Source organism: Pseudomicrostroma glucosiphilum (genome assembly GCF_003144135.1).
Source record: "Pseudomicrostroma glucosiphilum strain MCA 4718 unplaced genomic scaffold BCV69scaffold_14, whole genome shotgun sequence".
Taxonomy (NCBI): Eukaryota; Fungi; Basidiomycota; class Exobasidiomycetes; order Microstromatales; family Microstromataceae; genus Microstroma; species Microstroma glucosiphilum.
Window position 1 is genome coordinate 116442 of NW_020289926.1, and position 20187 is coordinate 136628.

Genomic DNA, 20187 nt, shown 5'->3' on the forward strand with positions numbered 1-20187 from the left:
CGCATCACCACCGCCCAGCTCGACAAAGTCCGTGTCCCGTTCGCGCTTCTGGCCTCCTTGCTGGCGGGGCATACTGGGGTGGAAAAGGGGAGGAAAGGGGCCGAGAGATTGTCAGCACGTCGCACTCTTGACATCTCGTAGTTGAAGCCTCGCCATCTTTCAGATACTCACTTCCTAGCGCGATTGTATGCTCCGCCATCCATCGGACCTCCGCCTCCATTGGCTGCCACCCCCGCTCCAGGCGGCATACCAGGGCGATTCATCATGCCCATATTCATACCCATGCCCATCGCAGCTGCCGGGTTGTTCATGCCCATACGCATGTTACCCATTCCGCTCATACCATTCATCCCCATCATGGGATTCATCTGCTGTTGCTGCATGTTCACTGGTCGGAAGCCTTGCTGAGCTTGCCATCCTGCCCCTGCCCCTGCACCGGGCATACCTCCCATGCCGCCATTCATACCGGCACCTGCCCCACCTGCAGCTCCTCCTGCTCCACCATTGGACTGCATCCGTATAAAAGCCATCTGCTGGGCCTGCAGCTGCGTCTGCAGCATCATCCTCATTGGTGGCGGTAGTCGCGGGTTCGATAGGGTCATCACCAGCTGCTGTACCAATTGAGGATTGAACATCACCACAGGTACGTTCGAGGGCATGTTCGGGTTGGTCGATGGAGGGTTACCATTCGTAGAGACGGCGCCGGCTTGAGCTGCTTCGCCTTCCTTGCTCTGAACGGACTCTTCTCCGGTGGGCTGGCCGTTAGCAGTGGTAGTAGCCGCCTCTTCCTCTTCCTCCTTGATCTTCCTTTCGCTCTCTTCCTTCTCAGCCTTGGCCTTTGCCTCGCTTTCCTCTCTCTCCTTGACCTCCTCCTCACTCTTCCCTACCGCCTCTTCGACGTAACTCTCCACTTTCTTGCGAGTCTCATCGTCCTTCTTCAAAGTAGTCAGATCCCCAATGCGCTTCTCGCACTCGGGACATGAAAAGTCGTGCTCGAGGAGATGATTCTGGATACATTCTTCACAGTAGCGGGTAGAGCAGCAGGGCGTTTGTACCGCAGATCGAAGGAGCTTTGAACAGAGGGGACAGGCTAGCGTTGAGTCTGAAGGAACGGATTGGAAGACGTCTGAGCGAGAGAGGGGCTTGATCTGGTTGCGAGTGTTCTCCCAAGTAGCGCTGGCACGAAGAAGAAGACAAAGGCATCGTCTCGTTAGTGCTCAAGCCCTCCCACAGCGACCGGTCTTGCTACTCACCTGTCCACTTGAGCCACAACATACGTTCCATCAGCAGTAATCATCACTCCCGCCTGCCTCTGTTCGTCTGTAGGAGCCTCCACAGTCTTAAGCATACTCTTCGGAATACCGGTCGTTCTCTTCAGCCTAGGCTTGTTGTCCCAGTCCGGATCCTGGTTGGTAGGGCAGTCATAGATCCAGTGGCCCTTCATGTGGCAACGGTAGCACACGTATGTCGGAGGAGGCGGACGATCTGGAGCTGCCTGGTGAGGGGCTGAGTCTCGTGGCGTATAGGTCCGCGGTGGTCCACCTCCTCTGGAAGGCCCGCCGCCACGAGACCGAAAAGTAGCGTGAGACATCTTCTCTTGAGTCGCATCCCATTGGTCGGTTGTAGCCTGAAACATCGCTGCGATACTCTCAGCCTCGCCCTGGTCCCCGTTCGCCAGACTGCTGGGCATAGAGAGCTGAGGGGCAGGGGTCGCGCTGGAAGAAGGCTCTCTGTCCTTGCCTCTGTCGTCGAAGCGGATGCTCATGGGTCCTCGATAAGAGGGTCCTTGTTGCCGCTCATCTCTCCCGCCTCGTACACCGGCACGGGAGGATGACTCGCCAGCGTCGCCTTGCAGGTCAGCAATGTAATTTTGAGCATTTCCCCGCCCTGGCTTTGAGGGCGGAAGTCGTCGAACGATTACTGTTGAGGATCGAGAGATGGAGAAGCTGTCATCTCGGTACTCTAGTATGCACAGCGGAAGTTCAGAGGCGTCAGTATGTTGCCCTCTCCCCTGTGCTCAGCTACTTGCTTCCCACTCACCTTCGTTCGTATCCGGATTGTAGATCCCCAAGTCAAAGTCTGTTCCTTTTCCCATCTTGTTCTGCAGGATGATCTCCCTCTTCAGATCCCAGACGGAGATGGACGTGCCATCGAAGGTGACCCTCGAGGGCTCCCTTTGCGACTTGAACTTGTAATAGACCGAAGAAGACGACATGGCTGGGGAGTTGCTCGCCTAAGCAGGGATGATTGGGGAGGCTGGTCACGGGTTTGGAGGTGGAGATAATGACTGGGCCGGTGTGATACTATCAGGGCTGGTCTGACAGCAGCAACGACCTGTCCAGAGCAGTAGAAGGTTGAGGTGATGTACTCTGAGATGAGCGTATCCGAGATGGACTGCGCTTGAGGGACCGCTGTGAAAACCGAAGCGAGCGAGCTGCGATGTCGACCTTCTATATCAGCTCTGGTTGGACGTCCGGACCGGATCAACTTCTATGAATGCTCTTATTGCAGGAGCCAGGACAATGAGAAGGGGTAATGCAGACGCAGGTAGGAAAAGCAATGGATGGGTAGGGTAACAATGTATGCAGCAAAAGCAATGACAGAGGATGCTAAGTAGGACAGCGAGGCAGAATGACTGGCAGTCGCCAGTGATGGAGAAGTGAGGAAGATGAGACGGCACAGGCGCGACACCTGACACTAGGATGAGGAGGATAGAAAGGTGAGGACGGGAATGACTCCGGGGCAGGTAGAGAAGTCATGCGAGGACGTGGACGAGAGCTTCCGTTCCTCCGTTCCGAGAAGCTTCCTGCCAGCCGTTCCGAGAATTGGCGCGCTGACTCCGCTCGCTTCGACTCGCGCACGCGATGGCTACCACCCAATCCTCATATATCAATCACATAAGAGACAGTGGGATAGCGCTTCCAAATTTATCACATTCATCAGACTCGTAAACAAGTGGTACTGGAACAACATACGTAAGATACACCGATACTCAATGGAACAAAAGAGGCAAAGCTGAACGACCGGCTATGCCGCATTCGAAAGGAAAGAGATCAAAAGGAGAGGCAGCAGGGAAGCTCACAGCTTGACCGGTCACAATGTTCGGTCCGATCGTCGCACTACACAGCAACAAGCAGCAGCGAGCCGCTCTGATGAGCACGCCTGCGACACTCAATTGCCAAAGATGGCGCTGAGGCCTTCAGGGCTCTCCAGCATAGCGGATACGCTGTGTGCAACGCCCGGTACAACGGCAAACTGATGATTGAAAGCCGATGTCCTGAACTTTGCCAAGGTGTCCGCAGTGGTGGTCGGATATGTCCCAGCAAGGCGGGGCTTGGTCGATCGGGGGTCGAGAGTAGGGAAGAGACCAGGATAAGACGGTACGTCGGATCTTCCTGCCAAGAGGTGCAGGTAGGCCCAGTAGTCGTAGTTTCGGTCCCGCCTGGCAGGACCTCCGGCAGCTCTGCCAGCACACGTCTGATCGCCTTCGGTGGCGGTCGTGTCTTGATCTCCTACCAGATAGCGAACATCTCTGGTCATGTAGCGCTTGAAGAGACTGGAGGCGGTCAGAGTCAAGGGATAAGGGGATGCGTAATTATACAGACCGTAGCGGAAGTCGTTGTACCAGCCGCAGGACCCGGTATCGACGGGTACCGGGCGATCTCTGGTAAAGTAGAGATTAGTAGAAGGATTGGCAACTACGTAACGTAGTGCAAGACCAGCACGTGGAGAGTCCTGGCCTAGGGCGGCATATCTTTGGATGCCCTGAGCGCCTGCGCCATGGCCAACAAAGACGACGGTGTCCAGATTGGGGTAGACGCTTCGATCGGCTAGGGCATTGAGATAGGCATCGAAGACAGCTGCGATGTTGCCAGAAGTCCCACCAGGAGCCGTCGGAGCATCACCTCCTACCCACGCGTCCGGGTCCGCCCAGCCCATCAGAGATCCCTTGCGCACGGCCGCGTCCTCAGCTGTCGACAAGAAATTGGGAGCAAATCGGATCGAATTTGCATCACTTGTGACACCAGCACCGCGAGCACTGGCGTACGCCTTGTTGATGATGTTCCAGTAAGTAGCTCCATTTCGATCTCTACCGTGTAGAACGACGTAGGCTCTTCTAGCGAGCCGAACGTTGGTGGGTGTCTTGCCGACAAAAGTAGTGATCGTGCCTCCACCCACGCTGTAAGGAATACTGTTGGCTGCCGAGGGTGGATTGAGGTTAGTGACACTGGCAGGAGGGGTACTTGTGAATCCATACAGAGTATAAGCGTCCCGCTCGAAGAATGTCTTCAGATTCTCCTCCTCTGTGGAAGCTACTGGTGCGGCAAACCCAGGTGTTGCGGTAAGGCCCACGGCTAGGATGCTGAGGAACAGCAGGAGGAAAGAGGAGCAGGCGCGCGAGCTCGGCGAGCGAAGCGAAGCGAGGAACATCTTGAAGCTAGAACACAGTCAGCAGGCGACAGTCGGGAACTGGAAAAGGGAGGGTCCAAGGAGAGCAGCTTCTGGGGAAAATCAGTAGGATTAGGGCTCTGAGCTGGCGGTCAAATAGGCGTCAGGCCGGTGCTCAAATCTGCGTAGAGAAGGCATCGAAGCCCTGTACAGAACTACGTCAGGTGAGCTAAAAGACGATAGTGGTTACAGGCGATCGTAACAGGCAAGCGAACGAGGCAGCTCGGTCTTTGCAGAGGCGGAGCAAAGATGCTTGTACGATCTCTCGCAGATAACGAAACCAAGCTGGGTGGGGTAGGGTAGAGTAGCGAGGAGCGGAAAGAGGTTATCCGTGTGCTAAGCGAGGCGGCTCGGTAAAGGTGGCTTGCGCTAGAGAGCCTCTACGGAAAGGGTGCTTCGTCTGTCGTGGCGTCGTCGTGAAAGAGATCAGTCACCTTTACGGAAGGTCGTACTAGTCGGAGAAGAAGATAGAAAGGGTGCAGGCGTGAAGGAGTGTGGGAAAGGTAAGGATCTGAGATGGAGCGGGGTAGGGCACATCTTTGTAAAAATTGGAGATGGTGTTGAAGGCATAGCGGCGTGGGGCTGGGGTGACGACGGTATCGGACCTCGGCACGGGGTCGGATATGCTGTATGAGCGAAAGGCTTGCCAAGATACGAAGGCACCCTGCGAGGTAGCACAGGGAGCACAGAAGCGCTCAGAAGGCCGCACTATCACCTGACCAGGGTGGTCAGGCCCTTCCGCTGTACGGCAAGGGTAAAGCCGCTCGCACCGTTCTCGACTGAAAGGACGTATCCGAAGAGCGTTGGTCGGCAAAGGTCGGCAGACAATGCAATCTATATCGTCTTTGCAATTGTTTCATCGGACGGATGCGCGGGTGCAAGGGTAAGTGTACGGGCAATCGCGGACGAGAAGCATCGACGAGCAACGCTCGCTGGCGGGGCGTGCGGGTGGAGGTTGGGAAAGCCAAGGCAATCAGCGGTGTGCATCTCTGCCCACGACTGTCCAAATTATTTGTTTGTTCGCCTAAGCGGGCGGTAGACAATTCATTGCACAATTGCAAAGGCCGCGGGCAGCCAAGCACTCTTCGCTTCTCAAAAGGTCGGGCTGAGTCGTCGGAGATTGAGATACGGGAAGGTGGGGTCCTGCAGCGAAAGCCAGCCGGGAATTGGGGATCACGTGCGGAGCTTGGCACTCGAGAGGCAGGCCACGTACTTACGACGGAAGGGGATCACTCAACACGTTGTACCCATTATGGCAGCGTCGAGGGAGTGAGTATGACGAGCTGGACAAGTGACCTGCAGCTGGCCCAACGCCACCACGAAGCTCGGGATCGATAGCCGTAGGGCAGGGCACGAGGCGGGGGATTGCAACACTTTCGAATTCGACGCACGACAGCCGACCTCGCTTGACCGATCACGGAACCGCGATCATCTATTGCCGCTGCTCACACAAAGTCAGCCGGCGAAACCTTAGACAATCGACCCTCACATTCGAGGGTTGGAAGCATCATGTATGCCCGGCGGGGATGAGGGTCTCGGCAAAGCATTGCCAGCACACAGGCAAGGTCGTTGAATCGAGAGTTGATTGGAATGTGTGATACAAGTACAGTGCCCATGATGCCGACGCAGCAAAGTATCCCCGTTGTCACCAAGGGCAAATTGTAAGAATACATGAAATGGTTCGCTTGAGGCGGGACGGAAAAGGTCAGGCGAAGTTTGTGGGTGCAGAGTCAAGACACAGAGGAAAGTTGAGGTTGGTTCAGCGATGCCGATGGATCTCGAACCATTCCAGGCTCGATGTGATCATCTGCCGACGTCGCGAACGGGTATACCGCACGGACCCCATTTACTCCTCCTGGACGAGGACTTCAGGAATTCGACCTTTCACATCTCCATTCTCATCGCCAACGTCGCCATTGCTACCGCGCAAGACTTGCAGCAGAGATAGCTTTGGAAAGTGTGTCTTTCCCGGACCAGTGTTGCCCAGCAAGTCTTCGCCATAGCTCATCAGTCGTAGCATCTGAGGTAGCTTCGGGTCAGCACTCTGCGACTGGCTGGCCAGAATAGCGGCATTGAGCTCTCCGGCAGTCTTGAGCTTCTGCGACACGGAGAGGAGCTCAGCGATATGAGGCGGCGGCTCGAGAGCTGTAGAGGCACCTGGTGCAGATCCGCTCCCCAAGGGAAGATCGAAGGCTAGTAGAGCCATTGTCTTCTCCAGTTCCGGCAACAGCTCAGGGAACTCCTCTCCACGCGGAGCCAGCTCTTCTGTTGCGAATTGCAAGGCAGAAAGGATGTTCCCAGAGCGGATGAGCTCAATGAGCCGCTGTTGCTGGAGGTGAAAGAAGAGCAGTGGGTTTGTGTCGAGAATCTATGCGGCGAAGATGGGCAGGATGTGCGTTAGTGATCTGGCCACGTGGAGATAGGCAATTGGATGTGCATCTCGCGCCTCTCTCATCCGTCCCATCTTCGACCTCGTTGTTCACAGCTTTTGTGCTCAGAGAGAAGATTAGTTCTTAGGTGATCGTGATCATCAAAGCCGAAGCTAAGCGTGGTGCATGATATGGTTTTGTCATCCTGGCGAGTGTCTGTTCCGAGAAGTCCCCAGACGCCCCTGTTTCCCTACTACCGGTGCACTAGATCGAGCGGTCGTGCTACTCACCTCGGGATCGAGTTCATTGACCCTGCCAATGGCGTCCTCGACGTCGCCTCTCTGTATCGCAGATCGAATCGTCATGCGATTCTGGATACTGTCCAGATCCACTTGAGGGGACAGACCGGCCTCGACGGAAAACCTCTGAGCCGCATCTTTGTAGCCCTCGATGACCAGGTAGTCCATCACCAAGCGATTGAGATCACTAGCGTGGGGAAAGGGAGACAGCGAAGGACAGTCAGCTATCTGTGCAACAGAGGCCGTGGAGAGTCGCTCGTCCCCTTCCTCCTGCTTGCGTAGCGCCCACTACAATGATCAGTGTGCAAAAGTAAAAGTAGTTGTCCTCAGGATGTGTAGGAGAGATTCCCACTTTGTGCAATATTTGAATCATCATACAAGTCGTGACCTGTCCAAGAACCGTCTCTGCTGTCTAATTGCTGCTGAGAATACTCACTCCTTGTTGACTGCGACTTCGTTGAGTTTCCGCTCCCATTCTGCCTCGGTAAGTTGCTTCTTGGCCTGAGATAGCGTGAGTGGGGGGGTCGAAGTAAGCAGATGCACTGGAGAGGAAGAATGGTTCCGTCGCCGTGTGTACTGACCATGTTGGCTCTGCGGCGGTCAGGTCATCGGTGAGACCCGATGGTATGCCTGGAAAGACGAGGGAAGGAGACGAGGGAGGAGAAGAGACGACGGTGAAGAGAAGCAGCAGACGCTCTCTGCCTCTGTCGCGCGCCCTGCGCTGGGCGGCCAAGCGCTCCCGGCCACCACTGCTGCCTCACTTCCGTCCCTGCCGGGCAACACTTCTGGGATCCACTTCCTTCCTGAACGACGACGTCACCTCAGAGCCATGGCAGAGGTCATGGCAAGTTCGAGCGTGGCTGGTACCGCCAACGGCATAGCCGTAGCCAACGGCCACGATGCCGAGGTGAACGACCAAGCTGGGCCTTCCCAAGTCGCTTCAGGCTCTTCCGCCCACCGGTACCGCTTCCGCCCAACACGGCACCTCTACGAGCCTCCTCAGCCTCCACCACTGGACCACAAGGTCGAAGAGGAAGCGGCTGCGCAGGCAGCTGCTCTCGCAGCAGGCTTCGAAGGCAGAAAGATGAGAAGATTTCTGCAGAGGCGGACGGTCGATTACATGGGATCATGGATGAAGTACAGGGATCAGAGGATGCGGACAAGTACACCCAGAGGAGACTACTACCTCAAGCCCAGTCCACATTGGGTTGTCGATGTGAGCCTTACAATCGAGAGAAGCGGAAGCATTGTTGTTTCGTGTAAATGCTGACCATCGAACCCTTCCACCATCGCCCCGTATCAGCTTCTCCCCGCTTCAGCAACGTGCTCTCCTGCATCCTCAGCTGCTCCTCACTTAGTCCATACCTCGACCAATAAAATTCGAACACCAGTCAATTGCGTGACCTGGCTGCCATCCTCACGACGTCTCCTCACAGGCTCCTCTTCGGGCGAGTTCACCCTCTGGAATGGTCTCACTTTCAACTTCGAGACTATTCTGCAAGCCTGCGACAACGGCGTCCGTGACCTGCAATGGTCTCACTCTGGCAACCTCCTCCTGTCTGGAGACGCGGGAGGGACCGTCAAATATTTTTTGCCCAACATGAACAACGTTCTGGCCATTGATGCGCATAGAGAGTCTATCAGGGGGATCAGCTTCTCGCCCGACGACGCGAGGTGGATCAGTGGGAGCGACGACTCCACCATAAAGATTTTCAATACAGAGAGAGGTCTGGAAGAATCAGTCCTCAAGGGTCACGGCTGGGATGTCAAATGCGTGCAGTGGCATCCTTTCAAGGGACTCATTGCCAGTGGTGGAAAGGACAATCTCGTCAAATTCTGGGATCCGCGGAGAGGAGGCAGAGAGATCGGAACATACCACGGCCACAAGAACACGATCCAAGCACTAGAGTTCTCCCCCAACCACGTCTCGAACTCAGAGCTGCTAGCATCGGCTTCCAGAGACCAGACAGTCAAGCTGTACGATCTGCGCATGATAAAAGAGTACATGACGCTCAAGGCTGCGCCTGTGGAAGGCGGCAGTGCGGAGACGGGTGGGGTGTGCTCGCTCTCCTGGCACCCTTCGGCTCCTCTCCTCTCTTCGGGTCTGTCGACGGGAGTACTTCAGCACCACTCCCTACTGCCATCTGCCACACCTGATCTACCGATCAGTACGGTTCCGCAAGCGCACGACCAGTCCATCTGGGCGATGAGCTGGCACCCGCTAGGCCAAATCCTCGCTACAGGAGGCAACGACTGTTTCACCCGCTGGTGGCAGCGCGAGCGATTGGAGGAGGGAGACCTCAAGGCTGTCAAGGACCAAGAGGGTGGAGTTCTGGGCGAGGGTGTGCCAAGCAGAAGCAGGAGAGATAGAGGCGCATATGCAGATGACGATGACGACGGGGATGCCAATTCTAGCTTCATTCCTGGACTCGGAGGAGCAGGCCCACCCAGAGGAGCTGTCGGAGGTGCTCCTGGCGCGGGTGCAGGAGGAAGTGGGACCCGCGACGACTTCCAGAGAAGAGATCGACCTCCTCCTCCTCCGGGCTTTGGCTTTCAGGAAGAATTCTCTCGACCCACTCCTCCCACGTCGGCTCCTCCTCCTCCTCTTGGCTACGGCAATGGAGGCGGCATGGGTGGGGCACCGCCTCCTCGGGCTACAGGTGCGAACGTTGGGGCCCGGGACGCTGGGTGGGGAAGGAGTCGGCCCGGAGGCGGGAACGAGGGCGGCGGTGGGGGCGAGTATGGTGGAGAGGTTCAGCAAGGCGCATATGGCGGGCAAGTCCAGGCCTACGGACAACAGCAGCAACAGCAGGGAGGATATTCGCCAGCACCTGGACCTCCTCCCCAACTCCAACAGAACTTTCAACGCCCCCAGAACGGCGCGTATGGAGGCGCAGCACCAAGTGTGGGTGCGGGAAGTTTCGCTCTGCCTGGACTGGGCAGCGGAGGGCCTCCGCCTGGTGGCGCTGGGTTCCCTGGATTTGGAGGACAAGGCGGTCAAGGGCCTCAACAACCCCCTCAGGGCAATTATGGGTATGGATCTCAGCAAAACTATCAGCAGCAGCAGCAGCAAGGCAGAGGAGGGTACGGCTACGGCAGATGAAGTCACAATATCGAGGCGCGCAAGACTTCTCTGTTCGTTTTCAATGTAATTGTATCAATTTCACGTGGAGAGGCCGTCTGATAAAGTGTCCTAGTCTTGTGACGTCGTCTGCTGTAGTGGTCAGGCCTCAGGCTTTGCCGGCGCTGCCGAAGAGCTCGAGGAAGCGAAGAATACTCTGTGGGGAAAGAGGTGGGTGTTGTGGAGGAAGACGGCATGTGAGCTCGAAGGACATTGGGGCGCACCAAGCTGAGCTGCGTGCGTTCAGCAACGAAGAGAGAGAGACTTACCTTCTCGAATTCCTATCAGTTGTCGGACGGAGGGATCATCGGATTGGAATTGACACCTGTCAGCTCACTCACTTCAACCGTCCACCGCCTTCTCTCTCCCGGCGCGTCCAAACTCACCTTCATTCCCCCTTCGTAGAGATCCGGCAATCCCTGCTCCTCCATATGCTTCTGCCAGTAATTGACCTGTGGCTCCCTTGCCCAGCTGTTCATGTTCATCTTTCTCGCTCCCGCCTTTACAAGTGCGGTGAAGAGGGAATCGGGAACATCGTCTGTGCCGTGGATTACAAGGTAGGAGCCCGTCTTTGTACTTGGACCGACGGTGCTCTGGAGTTGCTCTAGGAGGTCGAGACGGAAGGGTTGGGCTGATTCGGGTGGTTGGAGGTAGCTGTGGAGTCCAAGGTAGAAAGGTTGGCGATGTCAATTCAGAAGTAGACGAGCGCAGGAGATGGTGATACTCACGGTTGCCTTCCGTGTACGTTGCCGATGGAAGGTGCAAGCATCTGAGCTCCGAGCTGGGACAGGAACTTCTCGGCTGTATACGAGCAATACAGAAGGTCCACGGTCAGTCAGCCATTTGCCCTTCTTGATGACCAGCAGCTGAGTGACTCTACTCACCCTTTTCAACCTTTGTCAATGCCCCTTCATCGATGTTCCTCACCCCTGCCTCTCCTCCTGCCAATCTACCAAGCTCCACCTCTACGGCCATCCCAATCTTTGCCGCCCTCTGACAATGAGGCATGGCCATTTTGATATTGTCTTCATCCGTCTCATGATGTGAGCAATCGATCATAATCGAGTCTAACGCAACCCCTTCTTCAGCCCAGGTGAGAGCACGATCGATATCCTCGTCTGTTCCAGCATGGTCGAGGTGGACGCTAATGGGAACAGAGGCGGCGTGGGCTGATTCAAGGCAGAAGCGCAGGAAGGGCTTGCCGAACTGCACCATCGTTACGGGGAAGATCATGATCATGATGGGAGATCGAGCGGATTCGGCTGCTCGTATCGTGGCGATGACGGATTGGGCATCGTAGCTGTAGTCATAGAGGACGTAAAGTCGTCAGTACGAGTGATCAACGAGGCAAGGTGAGATTGCCGATGGTACCCCTTCCCCTTTGTGCAGCTCACCATACTTGGGCATAGATGCAGTACTGGCCCTTTTCCGCATCCCTCATAATCTTGAGTGTGCGATTGGTATCGATCGAAGCAGTCATGGTGGGCACTAGGTTAGCGATATGGGTTAGTAACGAGCTTGTGTGTGTTGCTGTGGGAGAAGGAAGGTTGTTTGAAGATGTGCCGAAGGCCCCGAAAGCGGGGTAGACTCGAGGTGGAGCGAGTCCTTCCGCCCCGCCTCCACATCGACTATCTTACGATTGGCTCTCACGCTACAATCGTGTCGGGGACGGCACCTCCTCACATCGCTCCTCATCCAAGGATACTGATTATTTACTGGAAATGTCATCGTCGAGCTCGCAAGTAGAGACAGTCCTGATCACAGGAGCGGGTGGGTTCCTAGGCTCCCTCTTGCCCACCGCACTGGTGCAGCACGAGCCAGACACCCGCTTCAACTTCATCCTTACCGACACCTTTGAGCCCAAGACGCCCTCCTTCTCTAGCCCCTCCTCCTCCTCCTCCTTCTCCTCTTCAGCAGAACACAAAGTGCATACCCTCTCCTCGGATCTCACCGAGCCCAAACAGGTGCAAGGCCTGTTCAACACCCCGCTGGGTAAGCCTGACACGATCTACTCACTGCATGGGATCATGTCTCTTGGCTCAGAGAAGGACTTCGATCTTGGTGTGCGCGTCAACTTTGACTCTACACGGGAGCTTCTCAACTGCGCTCGACGAATCAAGGAGGACAGTGGAGAGCCGGTCAAGTTTGTTTTTACCAGCTCGGTCGCGACGTACGGTGGTGCGTTACCCGACGTGATCCTGCCCACTACGGCGTGCACGCCCGAGGGGGCGTATGGGATGGCAAAGCTCATGTGCGAGTACATGGTCACCGAGTATAGTCGGAGGGGATTCATTGACGGTCGCTCCATCAAGCTCCCTACCATTGTAGTTCGACCAGGGTGAGTAACAGTAATCTCAGCTGCCGCTCCCCCTTTAAGCTGACCCTCTCCCTCTTCCATCTCTCTTCGTCGCAGGCCCCCCTCCGCCGCAACCAGCTCCTTCGTCTCGGCCATTATCCGTGAGCCCCTTTCAGGCAACTCAACCCCCTGTCCCATCGGCAAATCCCTCGACGATCCTCTCCTCTCCCAAACCGGAATATGGATCGCCTCTCCCTCCACCACTCTCCAAAACTTTGTCCTCGCACGCCGGATCCCCTCCTCGCGCTTCCCATCCCATTCACGAACCGTGCAGCTGCCCGGGTTCAAGGTCACCGTCAAGGAGATTCTTGAGGCGTTGGGAGAGGTCTTGCAAGGTGGGGAGGAGGAGGTGAAGAGGATGGTACAGTTTGAGGATGATGAGACTTGCAGACGGATCGTTGCTAGTTGGCCGAGCGAATTCGACGTTTCGTGGGCGGTGGAGGAGTTGGGATTCAAGGTGAGTAAGGGAGGCGCCAAGGGTAAAGGGAAGGAAGCGGCGCTGGATACTGATCAAGGCACTATCCATCTCCATTCATTACAGCCCGACTCGGGAGGGATCAGAGGAGTCATCCAGGAATTCATCGAGAGTCAGAAGAGCAAAGCAGGATAAGGCGCAGGACTGAAGCAGGGAAGGACAGAGAGGACACGCAGGGGGTAGGTGGGGGCTCAAATGGCTCTCAGGAAGCATTGCTTCGGTCTCACTTCTTCGCCAATGCACGCGAATCACAATGTATAACGTAGATGAAAGGTAATAATAGAATTGGGTTCAGAGAACAACGGAGACAGTCTCAGACGAGCTCGTCAATAGCTCGTCCCATCGCAGCTTCCGCCCAATTTCTTCGGTGACAAAGGAGTGGTACAGTCGGCGACCGAAACGCTCAGAGCTGACCACCACGCAGTCGGAGAACGAGGTGAAGAGTCGACTCTTTCTGAATATTGTAGTCGGAGAGAGTTCGACCGTCCTCGAGCTGCTTACCAGCAAAGATCAATCGCTGCTGGTCAGGTGGAATACCTTCCTTGTCTTGAATCTTGGCCTTGACGTTGTCGATAGTGTCGGACGACTCAACCTCAAGAGTAATGGTCTTTCCAGTCAGGGTCTTCACGAAGATCTGCATACCACCTCGCAGACGGAGAACGAGATGCAGAGTGCTCTCCTTCTGGATGTTGTAGTCCGACAAGGTGCGTCCATCTTCAAGCTGCTTTCCGGCGAAGATCAATCGTTGCTGGTCGGGTGGGATACCCTCCTTATCCTGGATCTTAGCCTTGACATTGTCGATGGTGTCCGAAGACTCCACTTCCAGCGTAATGGTCTTGCCGGTCAGGGTCTTCACGAAGATTTGCATACCACCACGAAGACGCAGGACGAGATGCAAAGTAGACTCCTTCTGGATGTTGTAGTCTGAAAGAGTCCTGCCATCCTCAAGCTGCTTGCCGGCGAAGATGAGCCTCTGCTGGTCGGGGGGAATGCCCTCCTTGTCCTGGATCTTAGCCTTCACGTTATCGATGGTATCAGAAGACTCAACCTCCAGAGTGATCGTCTTGCCAGTGAGAGTCTTGACGAAGATCTGCATACCACCACGGAGACGAAGCACGAGGTGGAGAGTAGACTCTTTCTGTATACGCGAAGACAAAGTGATGGAGCGTGTCAGGACAATGATCTAGGCGCATGCAATGTCATATCGTTCGGACAAGGAGCCTGTCGCGAATGCTCACCTGAATGTTGTAGTCGGACAGTGTCCTGCCGTCCTCTAGCTGCTTACCGGCAAAGATAAGCCTCTGCTGGTCAGGGGGGATACCCTCCTTGTCCTGAATCTTTGCCTTGACATTGTCAATGGTGTCCGAGGACTCAACCTCGAGGGTGATGGTCTTGCCAGTAAGGGTCTTGACTGCGAGGACGAAAGGCAGAACGCGGAGCGGAACGGTGGCGTGGAAGTCAGTTTCGCTGTACGCGTCTAGAAGCATCCATCAGTGGCGAAGGGTATCGCGAGGGCAACTCACCAAAGATTTGCATGATTGTGGAACGGTGAGGTGGTGCTGTTGATGTCTGCGATAATCGAAAGATAAGCGAGCAATGAGAAAAGTCAGTGGATGCTCGTGTACGAAGATGGCGGTGGATGCTTGACCCCCTGTTGAGAGCACGAGGTCAAGGGGCTGACTTGCAGTGACCAGCCACCTTGCCGCCACGGCGCATTTGTCCAGGTCGTATGTGCATCAAGATGACGATTACTCACTCTAGTGTGTGTTGTATATGCGAATTCAATCGTCGACGGAGGTGTAGTCGAAGGGGATGGTGGTTGTGTGGTAAGGGAGGCAAGGCGTGACTCAGTCATGGCCCTTCCGTCTATATATGCAGTGCCTGCCTGGTGCGCCACGCGCTGGCCAGATGTGGCGTGGCGCCAGTGCTCGGCGCAAGGCGGGGAGCAGGCGGGAGGCGGTATTCTCCACTCGCACGCCTTTGGGCCGAGCCAGCGCCCATTCGCCCTGCGCCTAACGCCGACAGTCCGCCGACTCACTCGCTGGCCCCGTAGAAACTCTTGCACCCCCCAACAGCCCGATCTACCCTGCTGGACTCGAATGGACTGAAAATAGTTCTGCCGATCAAAACTGTAGCAAAAGGAGAATTATACAGTCTCGCCATACACCGGCTCTCATGGATGTTTCTCGTACCTCTGGTCAATCCTCCCGCATGCCTGCCTTATCGGGCGCAGACAGGGCGACGCCACAGCTGAGGAGCCAGTAACCCCTTGGGTCTGGCCTGATACTACAAAAGCCCCACTATGGCATGAACTTTGTGCTCAGATGGGACATTCACCTTCGCTCGATGATCGCATTGTATGAGCATGTCTTGCTATCATCATAACGGAGTTGCTTTGCAGAAAGACCACTTAAGTCTGATCACAGCTGCGTAGGCTCAAGCCAGACGATGCGGAAATCTTCTGCTTCCTCTTTCCGCAAAAGCGGGGTGCAGCGACACCAGCTGCACCACCTGCTTCCGCCTCCTGCACTCATCGGAAACCCTTCCTTCGTCATCGTGCTCTCCTTTGCACTTGTGTGTTCTTTTACCTCTGCTTTCTCTCTTACCCTTTGCTCTGTTTCTTCGTCCCTTCCTACTCGCTGGTGATACTTCCTCTTCCTGGGCTTCTCCTTCTTCTCACGATGAGCTCTGTTGCGTCCACTTCCGCCGACAATCCCCCTAGGGGAGCGGCCAACCCTATGCGACGCTACCTTCACACGAATGGAGCTACCAAGAGTAATGAGACACAAGCTCCCTACGCTCTCGTCACAGGGTGAGTAGCACAGCCGCAACAGCCATAGCCATAGCAGTGGGCTATGGAAGATAAGACCTCTTTGTCCCTGCCCATGTCCGGCCCCTGAACCCCTGCTTCTGGATTACTTCCCCGTTCTCAGCACCACTGGCGGCATGGGCGAAGAGTGGGCCAAACAACTTGCTGCTCTAGGCTTCAACATCATCCTGCAAGGGCGCAATCGCTCCAAGCTCGAGACTGTCCAGTCCGCCATTGCTGTGGCCACTCCTTCCGCTCAGACCCGGCTGCTAGTGACCGAAGCCACCATCTACCCCAATGAGCACCTCACACAGGAGCTCACTTCCCTCCTTTCCGACCCGGAAGTGCGTCTCACAGTAGTAATCAACAACTTGGGGACAGCCAATGCACATTTCCCTCTGCTGGAGGAAGAGACGAGCGAAACAATCGCACAGGTGATCATTTCCAATACGATCTTCCCCGCCGAGGTGACACGGATCTGTCTCCCGCATCTGAAGCGGCACGAGCCCTCCCTCCTAGCCGTCGTCTCCTCCATTGGCGTCTGGGCTACCCCTCCATACGTCTCACCCTACATCGGTACAAAGGGTTTCGATCTCGGCTTCTGCCAGTCATTGTACAATGAGATGATCGCAGAGAAACGTGACGTCGACGTCACCTGTCTCGTGCCGGGGCAGGTCATCTCTGGTATGCTCGACGCGCCTGAATCTCTGATGATACCAACGAGCGAGGGCTGGACCCGCGCTGCGATTCAGAGTTTGGCGCCTGGCATGTGGAACTTCTGGAGCGTGAAGCCAGGGGTGTGCATCGTGCCGCACAGGTGGCAGTACTGGGCTACGGTCGTTACGAGTTTCTTGCCTGCAGGTGTGACTAGAAGGCTTGCCATTGGCATTGCCAAGGGCTTGAAGGAGGGAGCAGCCAAGAAGAAGTAGATAGGGAGCGCTCGAAAAGGAAGAAGGGCAAATGCAGGCAGGTAGGCAGACTTTCCTTCCATCTGTTCTCGTCTGGACACGTTGTTGCAATAGATACCCCTACATTCATAGTCATAATGCTTGCCGGGCATTCTATGGAGACTTCTGTTGTGCGGACGTGGTATCATTGAATTCTATCTGACGCTCATGCGCTGCCCATCTAAGGTCCACAGTGTTCTTGTTCGTCCCTCGCTTTTACTCCAGGCTCACTCCTCCTCACCCTTCCACTCCTTTAATGCCTCCAGAACAATCTCACATCCCTCCTGCACAATCTCATCAATCTCTCTAGGCTCCCCCTTCCCAGGCTGGTCCTGGACTTCAATCAGTCGAAGGACCTTCTGGGCTGCGCTTTCACTGTCCTCTGGTATTGTCCTCGAAGCGGGAGTGCGAGCGGCAGAGATGGGCAGGACGGTGCCTGCTTCGACGTCTGCGTCTTTGAAGAGGTGGGAGTGGGCCTTGAGGTGGGAGGGCCAGAGGATGTGTGAGAAGTAGAGGGGCGGATCCTGCATTGGAGAAGAAGTTATCTGGTCAGATGAGCTGTTCGCAGAAGAGGCCGATCTGTTCGGCGCTGCACCACTCACCTCCCACCGATCACCGTCTGCAGTGACATAGCCCCCTCTCTTCTCTCTCCTTTCACGTAAGAGCTCCTTTCCGATGCGCAGGAAGATGGGGACATCAATCATGTCCCTCACTTCTTCATCATAGTAAAGCAGGAATCCATCCAAGAAGACGACGTGTGTGGGTCCCCCCTTCCGCTGCATTGCCTCTTTGAATAGCTGCCTGTACTTCTCCTCTGTTTCTGGACGAATCGCCCGCTCCGGCAATGGGTTTGACTCATCATGACTGCCATGGTCCCGCGGAAGAGCTCCATTTGCCTTTACATGGGCAAGTGTGGAACGCAGTCGCCGCCAATCGACGGAGGTAGCCGGGTCGTCCCAGTCTGCACTGCCCACCTCTTCATTCCACTGCAGCGAGGATTCGGGTGGAGCAAAGTCGTCTTGATGGACTATGAAGGATGTCAGGGAGCTGCTAGCAGAAGAAGAGGACGAGGAGGGAGAAGGAGAGGTGGGGAGGAGCGAAAGGATGTGCTTTGTGAGGGTCGTCTTTCCCGAGCAGGTGGGCCCGCCGATGCCCACCAAGAGCACACGAGGAGATGATGAGGATGAGTCAGAGGACGACATGCAGCGAGCTTTGAGAAAGGGAATCGATCTGATATGGAGGAGGCTACGGAACAGCATCTACTTTGCGCAATGGGGTACCAGAAGAAGGTCACCGGCAAAGACGTGACTCGCGGAAGATTTACAAGTTGGCGCACAGACCTCGGGCCGCCCTGAAGCAACGCCGCCGCGGGCCTTGCAGCGAGGCGGGCTACTCAGCGTACGGCAATTTACTCAGCTCGATCCGCCTCAGCTTCAAGAAGCTACACATCAGATCTGTCGATCAGACTCAGTCATCCTTGGCGCTGCTATCTTGCCAATTCGTTCGCTCAGCTAGCCAACCAAAGGCAGTACTGAGCGAGATTCCGGAGTGGAGCGAAGCGGCCTTGGCCTCGCCTGGCCCTGCAGGTTCTGTCTGACTGCCAGGCTTCCGCTCCCGGCCAGCTGGCTGCGCGTTGGCCGAGGAGCCACCCACGACGATCCACCCTCGCCCCCGCTCCGCTCGCCTCCGCGTTGAGCCACACCCACACCCTCTCACTCCCCCTCACCCAACACACCTTCCGATCTCGATTCCGATCGCAATCGCTCAGCATACCCACATCTGCAACTTTACCTTCTCACCAATCTGCACTTTGTAGTAGACTTCCACCTCGACATAGGCATCAGCTCGTCACTCTCACACTGCTTGCTAGCTAGCTCTTCTTGATCCAGGATCGAAGAACACCCCTACTCCGCAACGTCCCGCCCCCCTTTCCTCCTGATCCAACATGGTGTGTATCTGACTTTGGTAAGATTGCTGTGCAGAAATGCGGCATCGCGATACCAAAAAAGCTGGAATGCGTCCAAGAGTCCCACAAGGGGAGAGAGTATCTGTGCATGGCCGCCCAGGGAACAACGATGCTGATCTGTCAGTGGGACGGGACAGGACTGCAATGGTAAACAGTCTGGAGTTGGGCGCACGGCCATGATTGCAACATTGGAAGACCAGCAGGACATCGGACGAGGCAGCGTCAAAGTTGCTTCTGCAGAAGGAACCGGAAGCGGCCACAAGCCTCCATACTCCTTAATCCCTACTGATCTCACTGTTCCTCCCCACCCATCTACCTACCTCCTAGTCGTCCGGCGTAGCCGTCTCCCAGGAATGTCTGGAAGCCTTTCAGTCACTCAAGCTCGGCAAGAAGCTCAAATTCATCATCTACACCCTCTCTGCCGACAATCGGGAAATTGTAGTAGCCAAGACTTCCACTAGCACAAACTACGACGATTTCCTCGCCGAATTGCCAGCTGCAGAGTGCAGGTACGCCATCTATGACTTTGAGTATGAGAAGGGTGGGGATGGTAAGAGGAGCAAGATTTGCTTTTACACTTGGTGAGTGTCAGAGCAGGAGACGGGAGGAGAAGAGGGGAGAGGGCTGGACAACATAGGAGGCTGTGGGATTACAAGGTGTAGAGGGGTTTTCGAAACCGCTGCCCCAGTTGGATATTGACGGCTGCCCTTGCCACTTGCGTGTCAATCTGACAGGTCCCCCGATGACTCAAAGATCAAGTCGAAGATGCTCTTCGCCTCTTCCAAGGACGCCCTGCGCAAGGCCCTCGTGGGAATTTCAGCCGAGATCCAGGGTACTGACTTCTCCGAGGTCGACTACACCACTGGTGAGTAGACTGTTGACCCGAGCAGGAGAGAGGAGGAAGGGTGGATCTGGACAGCAGCAAGGGGGCGGGGTGGGGTGGACGAGGACATATGATTGAAGGCGGACCTCGGGACGTCAGGCTACAGTGCGGTCCAGGGCTGGGACAGTATGGATACGATCTGCGGCTGCGATACTGACGCTGTTCCTTCTCCCATCATTGCAGTGCTCGAGAAGGTCTCCCGATCGACCTTCTAAGCGCCAGTGCCCTCTGTCCATCCTGACTTCGAATGCTGCCCGCCTGCCCTTTTGCCAGTCTCCACCTGCGAGTCTTATCTGAACTTGCGATGTCGCCTGGCTTCTGAGCTGGTGGGCCAGTAGCTTGACATAGACGTGTTTGAGCGAGCGGTGCTGTAGTCACAAGGAGTCAATGAAAAGATGATCATTTCGATGAAACATGCGAGGGAGCACGAGCACGATAACTGGGGGTCACTGCGATGGTCTTCTAGCTGATTGACAAGTCGTCTGAGCCCCTCTGGCCCCAATACCCAGCGAG

General features: G+C 55.8%; 11 protein-coding genes across 11 annotated transcripts; 4 read left to right on the forward strand and 7 right to left on the reverse strand.

Annotated features, from left to right (window-relative positions):
- Window positions 1–167: 167 nt before the first annotated feature.
- On the reverse strand, window positions 168–2215 carry BCV69DRAFT_252321 (DWNN-domain-containing protein; the record flags this gene model as incomplete). Its single annotated transcript, XM_025490468.1, has 3 exons — window positions 168–1176; window positions 1254–1962; window positions 2041–2215. 3 exons carry the CDS (start codon window positions 2213–2215, stop codon window positions 168–170), a joined length of 1893 nt encoding a protein of 630 aa, XP_025345896.1.
- A 956-nt stretch (window positions 2216–3171) lies between these two features.
- On the reverse strand, window positions 3172–4164 carry BCV69DRAFT_238631 (hypothetical protein; the record flags this gene model as incomplete). The annotated part of the gene is made up of 1 exon (XM_025489965.1): window positions 3172–4164. A coding segment is annotated over one exon (993 nt), but the record flags the coding sequence as incomplete, so codon positions are not given.
- Window positions 4165–5840: 1676 nt separating this feature from the next.
- Window positions 5841–6289, reverse strand: BCV69DRAFT_61468 (hypothetical protein). The gene has a single exon (XM_025495396.1). It carries the CDS (start codon window positions 6120–6122, stop codon window positions 5895–5897), a length of 228 nt encoding a protein of 75 aa, XP_025345898.1. The 5' UTR covers window positions 6123–6289; the 3' UTR covers window positions 5841–5894.
- On the reverse strand, window positions 6012–7760 carry BCV69DRAFT_284717 (hypothetical protein). Its single transcript, XM_025493147.1, has 4 exons — window positions 7699–7760; window positions 7554–7618; window positions 7109–7304; window positions 6012–6817 (listed from the first exon to the last, which is right to left on the reverse strand). Exons 1-4 carry the CDS (start codon window positions 7699–7701, stop codon window positions 6296–6298), a joined length of 786 nt encoding a protein of 261 aa, XP_025345899.1. The 5' UTR covers window positions 7702–7760; the 3' UTR covers window positions 6012–6295.
- A 139-nt stretch (window positions 7761–7899) lies between these two features.
- Window positions 7900–10290, forward strand: BCV69DRAFT_273180 (WD40 repeat-like protein). The gene is made up of 2 exons (XM_025491001.1): window positions 7900–8333; window positions 8421–10290. The coding sequence occupies exons 1-2, from the start codon at window positions 7947–7949 to the stop codon at window positions 10218–10220; spliced, it is 2187 nt and encodes a 728-aa protein (XP_025345900.1). The 5' UTR covers window positions 7900–7946; the 3' UTR covers window positions 10221–10290.
- Window positions 10251–11788, reverse strand: BCV69DRAFT_284720 (aldolase). Its single transcript, XM_025493148.1, has 6 exons — window positions 11633–11788; window positions 11123–11538; window positions 10967–11039; window positions 10625–10892; window positions 10508–10519; window positions 10251–10395 (listed from the first exon to the last, which is right to left on the reverse strand). The coding sequence occupies exons 1-6, from the start codon at window positions 11716–11718 to the stop codon at window positions 10348–10350; spliced, it is 903 nt and encodes a 300-aa protein (XP_025345901.1). The 5' UTR covers window positions 11719–11788; the 3' UTR covers window positions 10251–10347.
- A 97-nt stretch (window positions 11789–11885) lies between these two features.
- On the forward strand, window positions 11886–13250 carry BCV69DRAFT_284722 (NAD(P)-binding protein). Its single transcript, XM_025493149.1, has 3 exons — window positions 11886–12576; window positions 12652–13051; window positions 13136–13250. Exons 1-3 carry the CDS (start codon window positions 11960–11962, stop codon window positions 13202–13204), a joined length of 1086 nt encoding a protein of 361 aa, XP_025345902.1. The 5' UTR covers window positions 11886–11959; the 3' UTR covers window positions 13205–13250.
- BCV69DRAFT_284724 (ubiquitin) lies at window positions 13158–14886 on the reverse strand. The gene is made up of 4 exons (XM_025493150.1): window positions 14826–14886; window positions 14593–14638; window positions 14308–14480; window positions 13158–14207 (listed from the first exon to the last, which is right to left on the reverse strand). The coding sequence occupies exons 2-4, from the start codon at window positions 14603–14605 to the stop codon at window positions 13473–13475; spliced, it is 921 nt and encodes a 306-aa protein (XP_025345903.1). The 5' UTR covers window positions 14606–14638; window positions 14826–14886; the 3' UTR covers window positions 13158–13472.
- A 656-nt stretch (window positions 14887–15542) lies between these two features.
- BCV69DRAFT_61680 (NAD(P)-binding protein) lies at window positions 15543–16938 on the forward strand. Its single transcript, XM_025495397.1, has 2 exons — window positions 15543–15881; window positions 16003–16938. Exons 1-2 carry the CDS (start codon window positions 15751–15753, stop codon window positions 16805–16807), a joined length of 936 nt encoding a protein of 311 aa, XP_025345904.1. The 5' UTR covers window positions 15543–15750; the 3' UTR covers window positions 16808–16938.
- BCV69DRAFT_284726 (P-loop containing nucleoside triphosphate hydrolase protein) lies at window positions 16902–18369 on the reverse strand. The gene is made up of 2 exons (XM_025493151.1): window positions 17428–18369; window positions 16902–17349 (listed from the first exon to the last, which is right to left on the reverse strand). Exons 1-2 carry the CDS (start codon window positions 18025–18027, stop codon window positions 17053–17055), a joined length of 897 nt encoding a protein of 298 aa, XP_025345905.1. The 5' UTR covers window positions 18028–18369; the 3' UTR covers window positions 16902–17052.
- A 239-nt stretch (window positions 18370–18608) lies between these two features.
- On the forward strand, window positions 18609–20040 carry BCV69DRAFT_284727 (putative COF1-cofilin). The gene is made up of 4 exons (XM_025493152.1): window positions 18609–18773; window positions 19119–19372; window positions 19526–19656; window positions 19858–20040. The coding sequence occupies exons 1-4, from the start codon at window positions 18771–18773 to the stop codon at window positions 19887–19889; spliced, it is 420 nt and encodes a 139-aa protein (XP_025345906.1). The 5' UTR covers window positions 18609–18770; the 3' UTR covers window positions 19890–20040.
- The last annotated feature ends 147 nt before the right edge of the window (window positions 20041–20187 follow it).

Bases quoted from the DNA above. Each gene is read 5' to 3' on its own strand.
- BCV69DRAFT_61468 (XM_025495396.1), bottom strand. From the start codon at position 6,122: ATGTATTCTTACAATTTGCCCTTGGTGACAACGGGGATACTTTGCTGC.
- BCV69DRAFT_284717 (XM_025493147.1), bottom strand. The intron at 7,305-7,553 runs GTGAGTATTCTC...TCCCCACGCTAG, and splicing joins GAAGTCGCAGTCAACAAGGA to TGATCTCAATCGCTTGGTGA. The intron at 6,818-7,108 runs GTGAGTAGCACG...TTCGCCGCATAG, and splicing joins TCAATGAACTCGATCCCGAG to ATTCTCGACACAAACCCACT.
- BCV69DRAFT_273180 (XM_025491001.1), top strand. From the start codon at position 7,947: ATGGCAGAGGTCATGGCAAGTTCGAGCGTGGCTGGTACCGCCAACGGC. The intron at 8,334-8,420 runs GTGAGCCTTACA...GCCCCGTATCAG, and splicing joins GTCCACATTGGGTTGTCGAT to CTTCTCCCCGCTTCAGCAAC.
- BCV69DRAFT_284720 (XM_025493148.1), bottom strand. From the start codon at position 11,718: ATGACTGCTTCGATCGATACCAATCGCACACTCAAGATTATGAGGGAT. The intron at 11,539-11,632 runs GTGAGCTGCACA...CTATGACTACAG, and splicing joins TGCATCTATGCCCAAGTATG to CTACGATGCCCAATCCGTCA. The intron at 10,893-10,966 runs GTGAGTATCACC...TGGACTCCACAG, and splicing joins AACGTACACGGAAGGCAACC to CTACCTCCAACCACCCGAAT.
- BCV69DRAFT_284722 (XM_025493149.1), top strand. From the start codon at position 11,960: ATGTCATCGTCGAGCTCGCAAGTAGAGACAGTCCTGATCACAGGAGCG. The intron at 12,577-12,651 runs GTGAGTAACAGT...TCTTCGTCGCAG, and splicing joins ACCATTGTAGTTCGACCAGG to GCCCCCCTCCGCCGCAACCA. The intron at 13,052-13,135 runs GTGAGTAAGGGA...CATTCATTACAG, and splicing joins TGGAGGAGTTGGGATTCAAG to CCCGACTCGGGAGGGATCAG.
- BCV69DRAFT_284724 (XM_025493150.1), bottom strand. The intron at 14,208-14,307 runs GTGAGCATTCGC...TCGCGTATACAG, and splicing joins TGTCCGACTACAACATTCAG to AAAGAGTCTACTCTCCACCT.
- BCV69DRAFT_61680 (XM_025495397.1), top strand. From the start codon at position 15,751: ATGAGCTCTGTTGCGTCCACTTCCGCCGACAATCCCCCTAGGGGAGCG. The intron at 15,882-16,002 runs GTGAGTAGCACA...CCCCGTTCTCAG, and splicing joins CCCTACGCTCTCGTCACAGG to CACCACTGGCGGCATGGGCG.
- BCV69DRAFT_284726 (XM_025493151.1), bottom strand. From the start codon at position 18,027: ATGTCGTCCTCTGACTCATCCTCATCATCTCCTCGTGTGCTCTTGGTG. The intron at 17,350-17,427 runs GTGAGTGGTGCA...TCTCCAATGCAG, and splicing joins CAGACGGTGATCGGTGGGAG to GATCCGCCCCTCTACTTCTC.
- BCV69DRAFT_284727 (XM_025493152.1), top strand. The intron at 19,373-19,525 runs GTGAGTGTCAGA...TCAATCTGACAG, and splicing joins AAGATTTGCTTTTACACTTG to GTCCCCCGATGACTCAAAGA. The intron at 19,657-19,857 runs GTGAGTAGACTG...CCATCATTGCAG, and splicing joins CGAGGTCGACTACACCACTG to TGCTCGAGAAGGTCTCCCGA.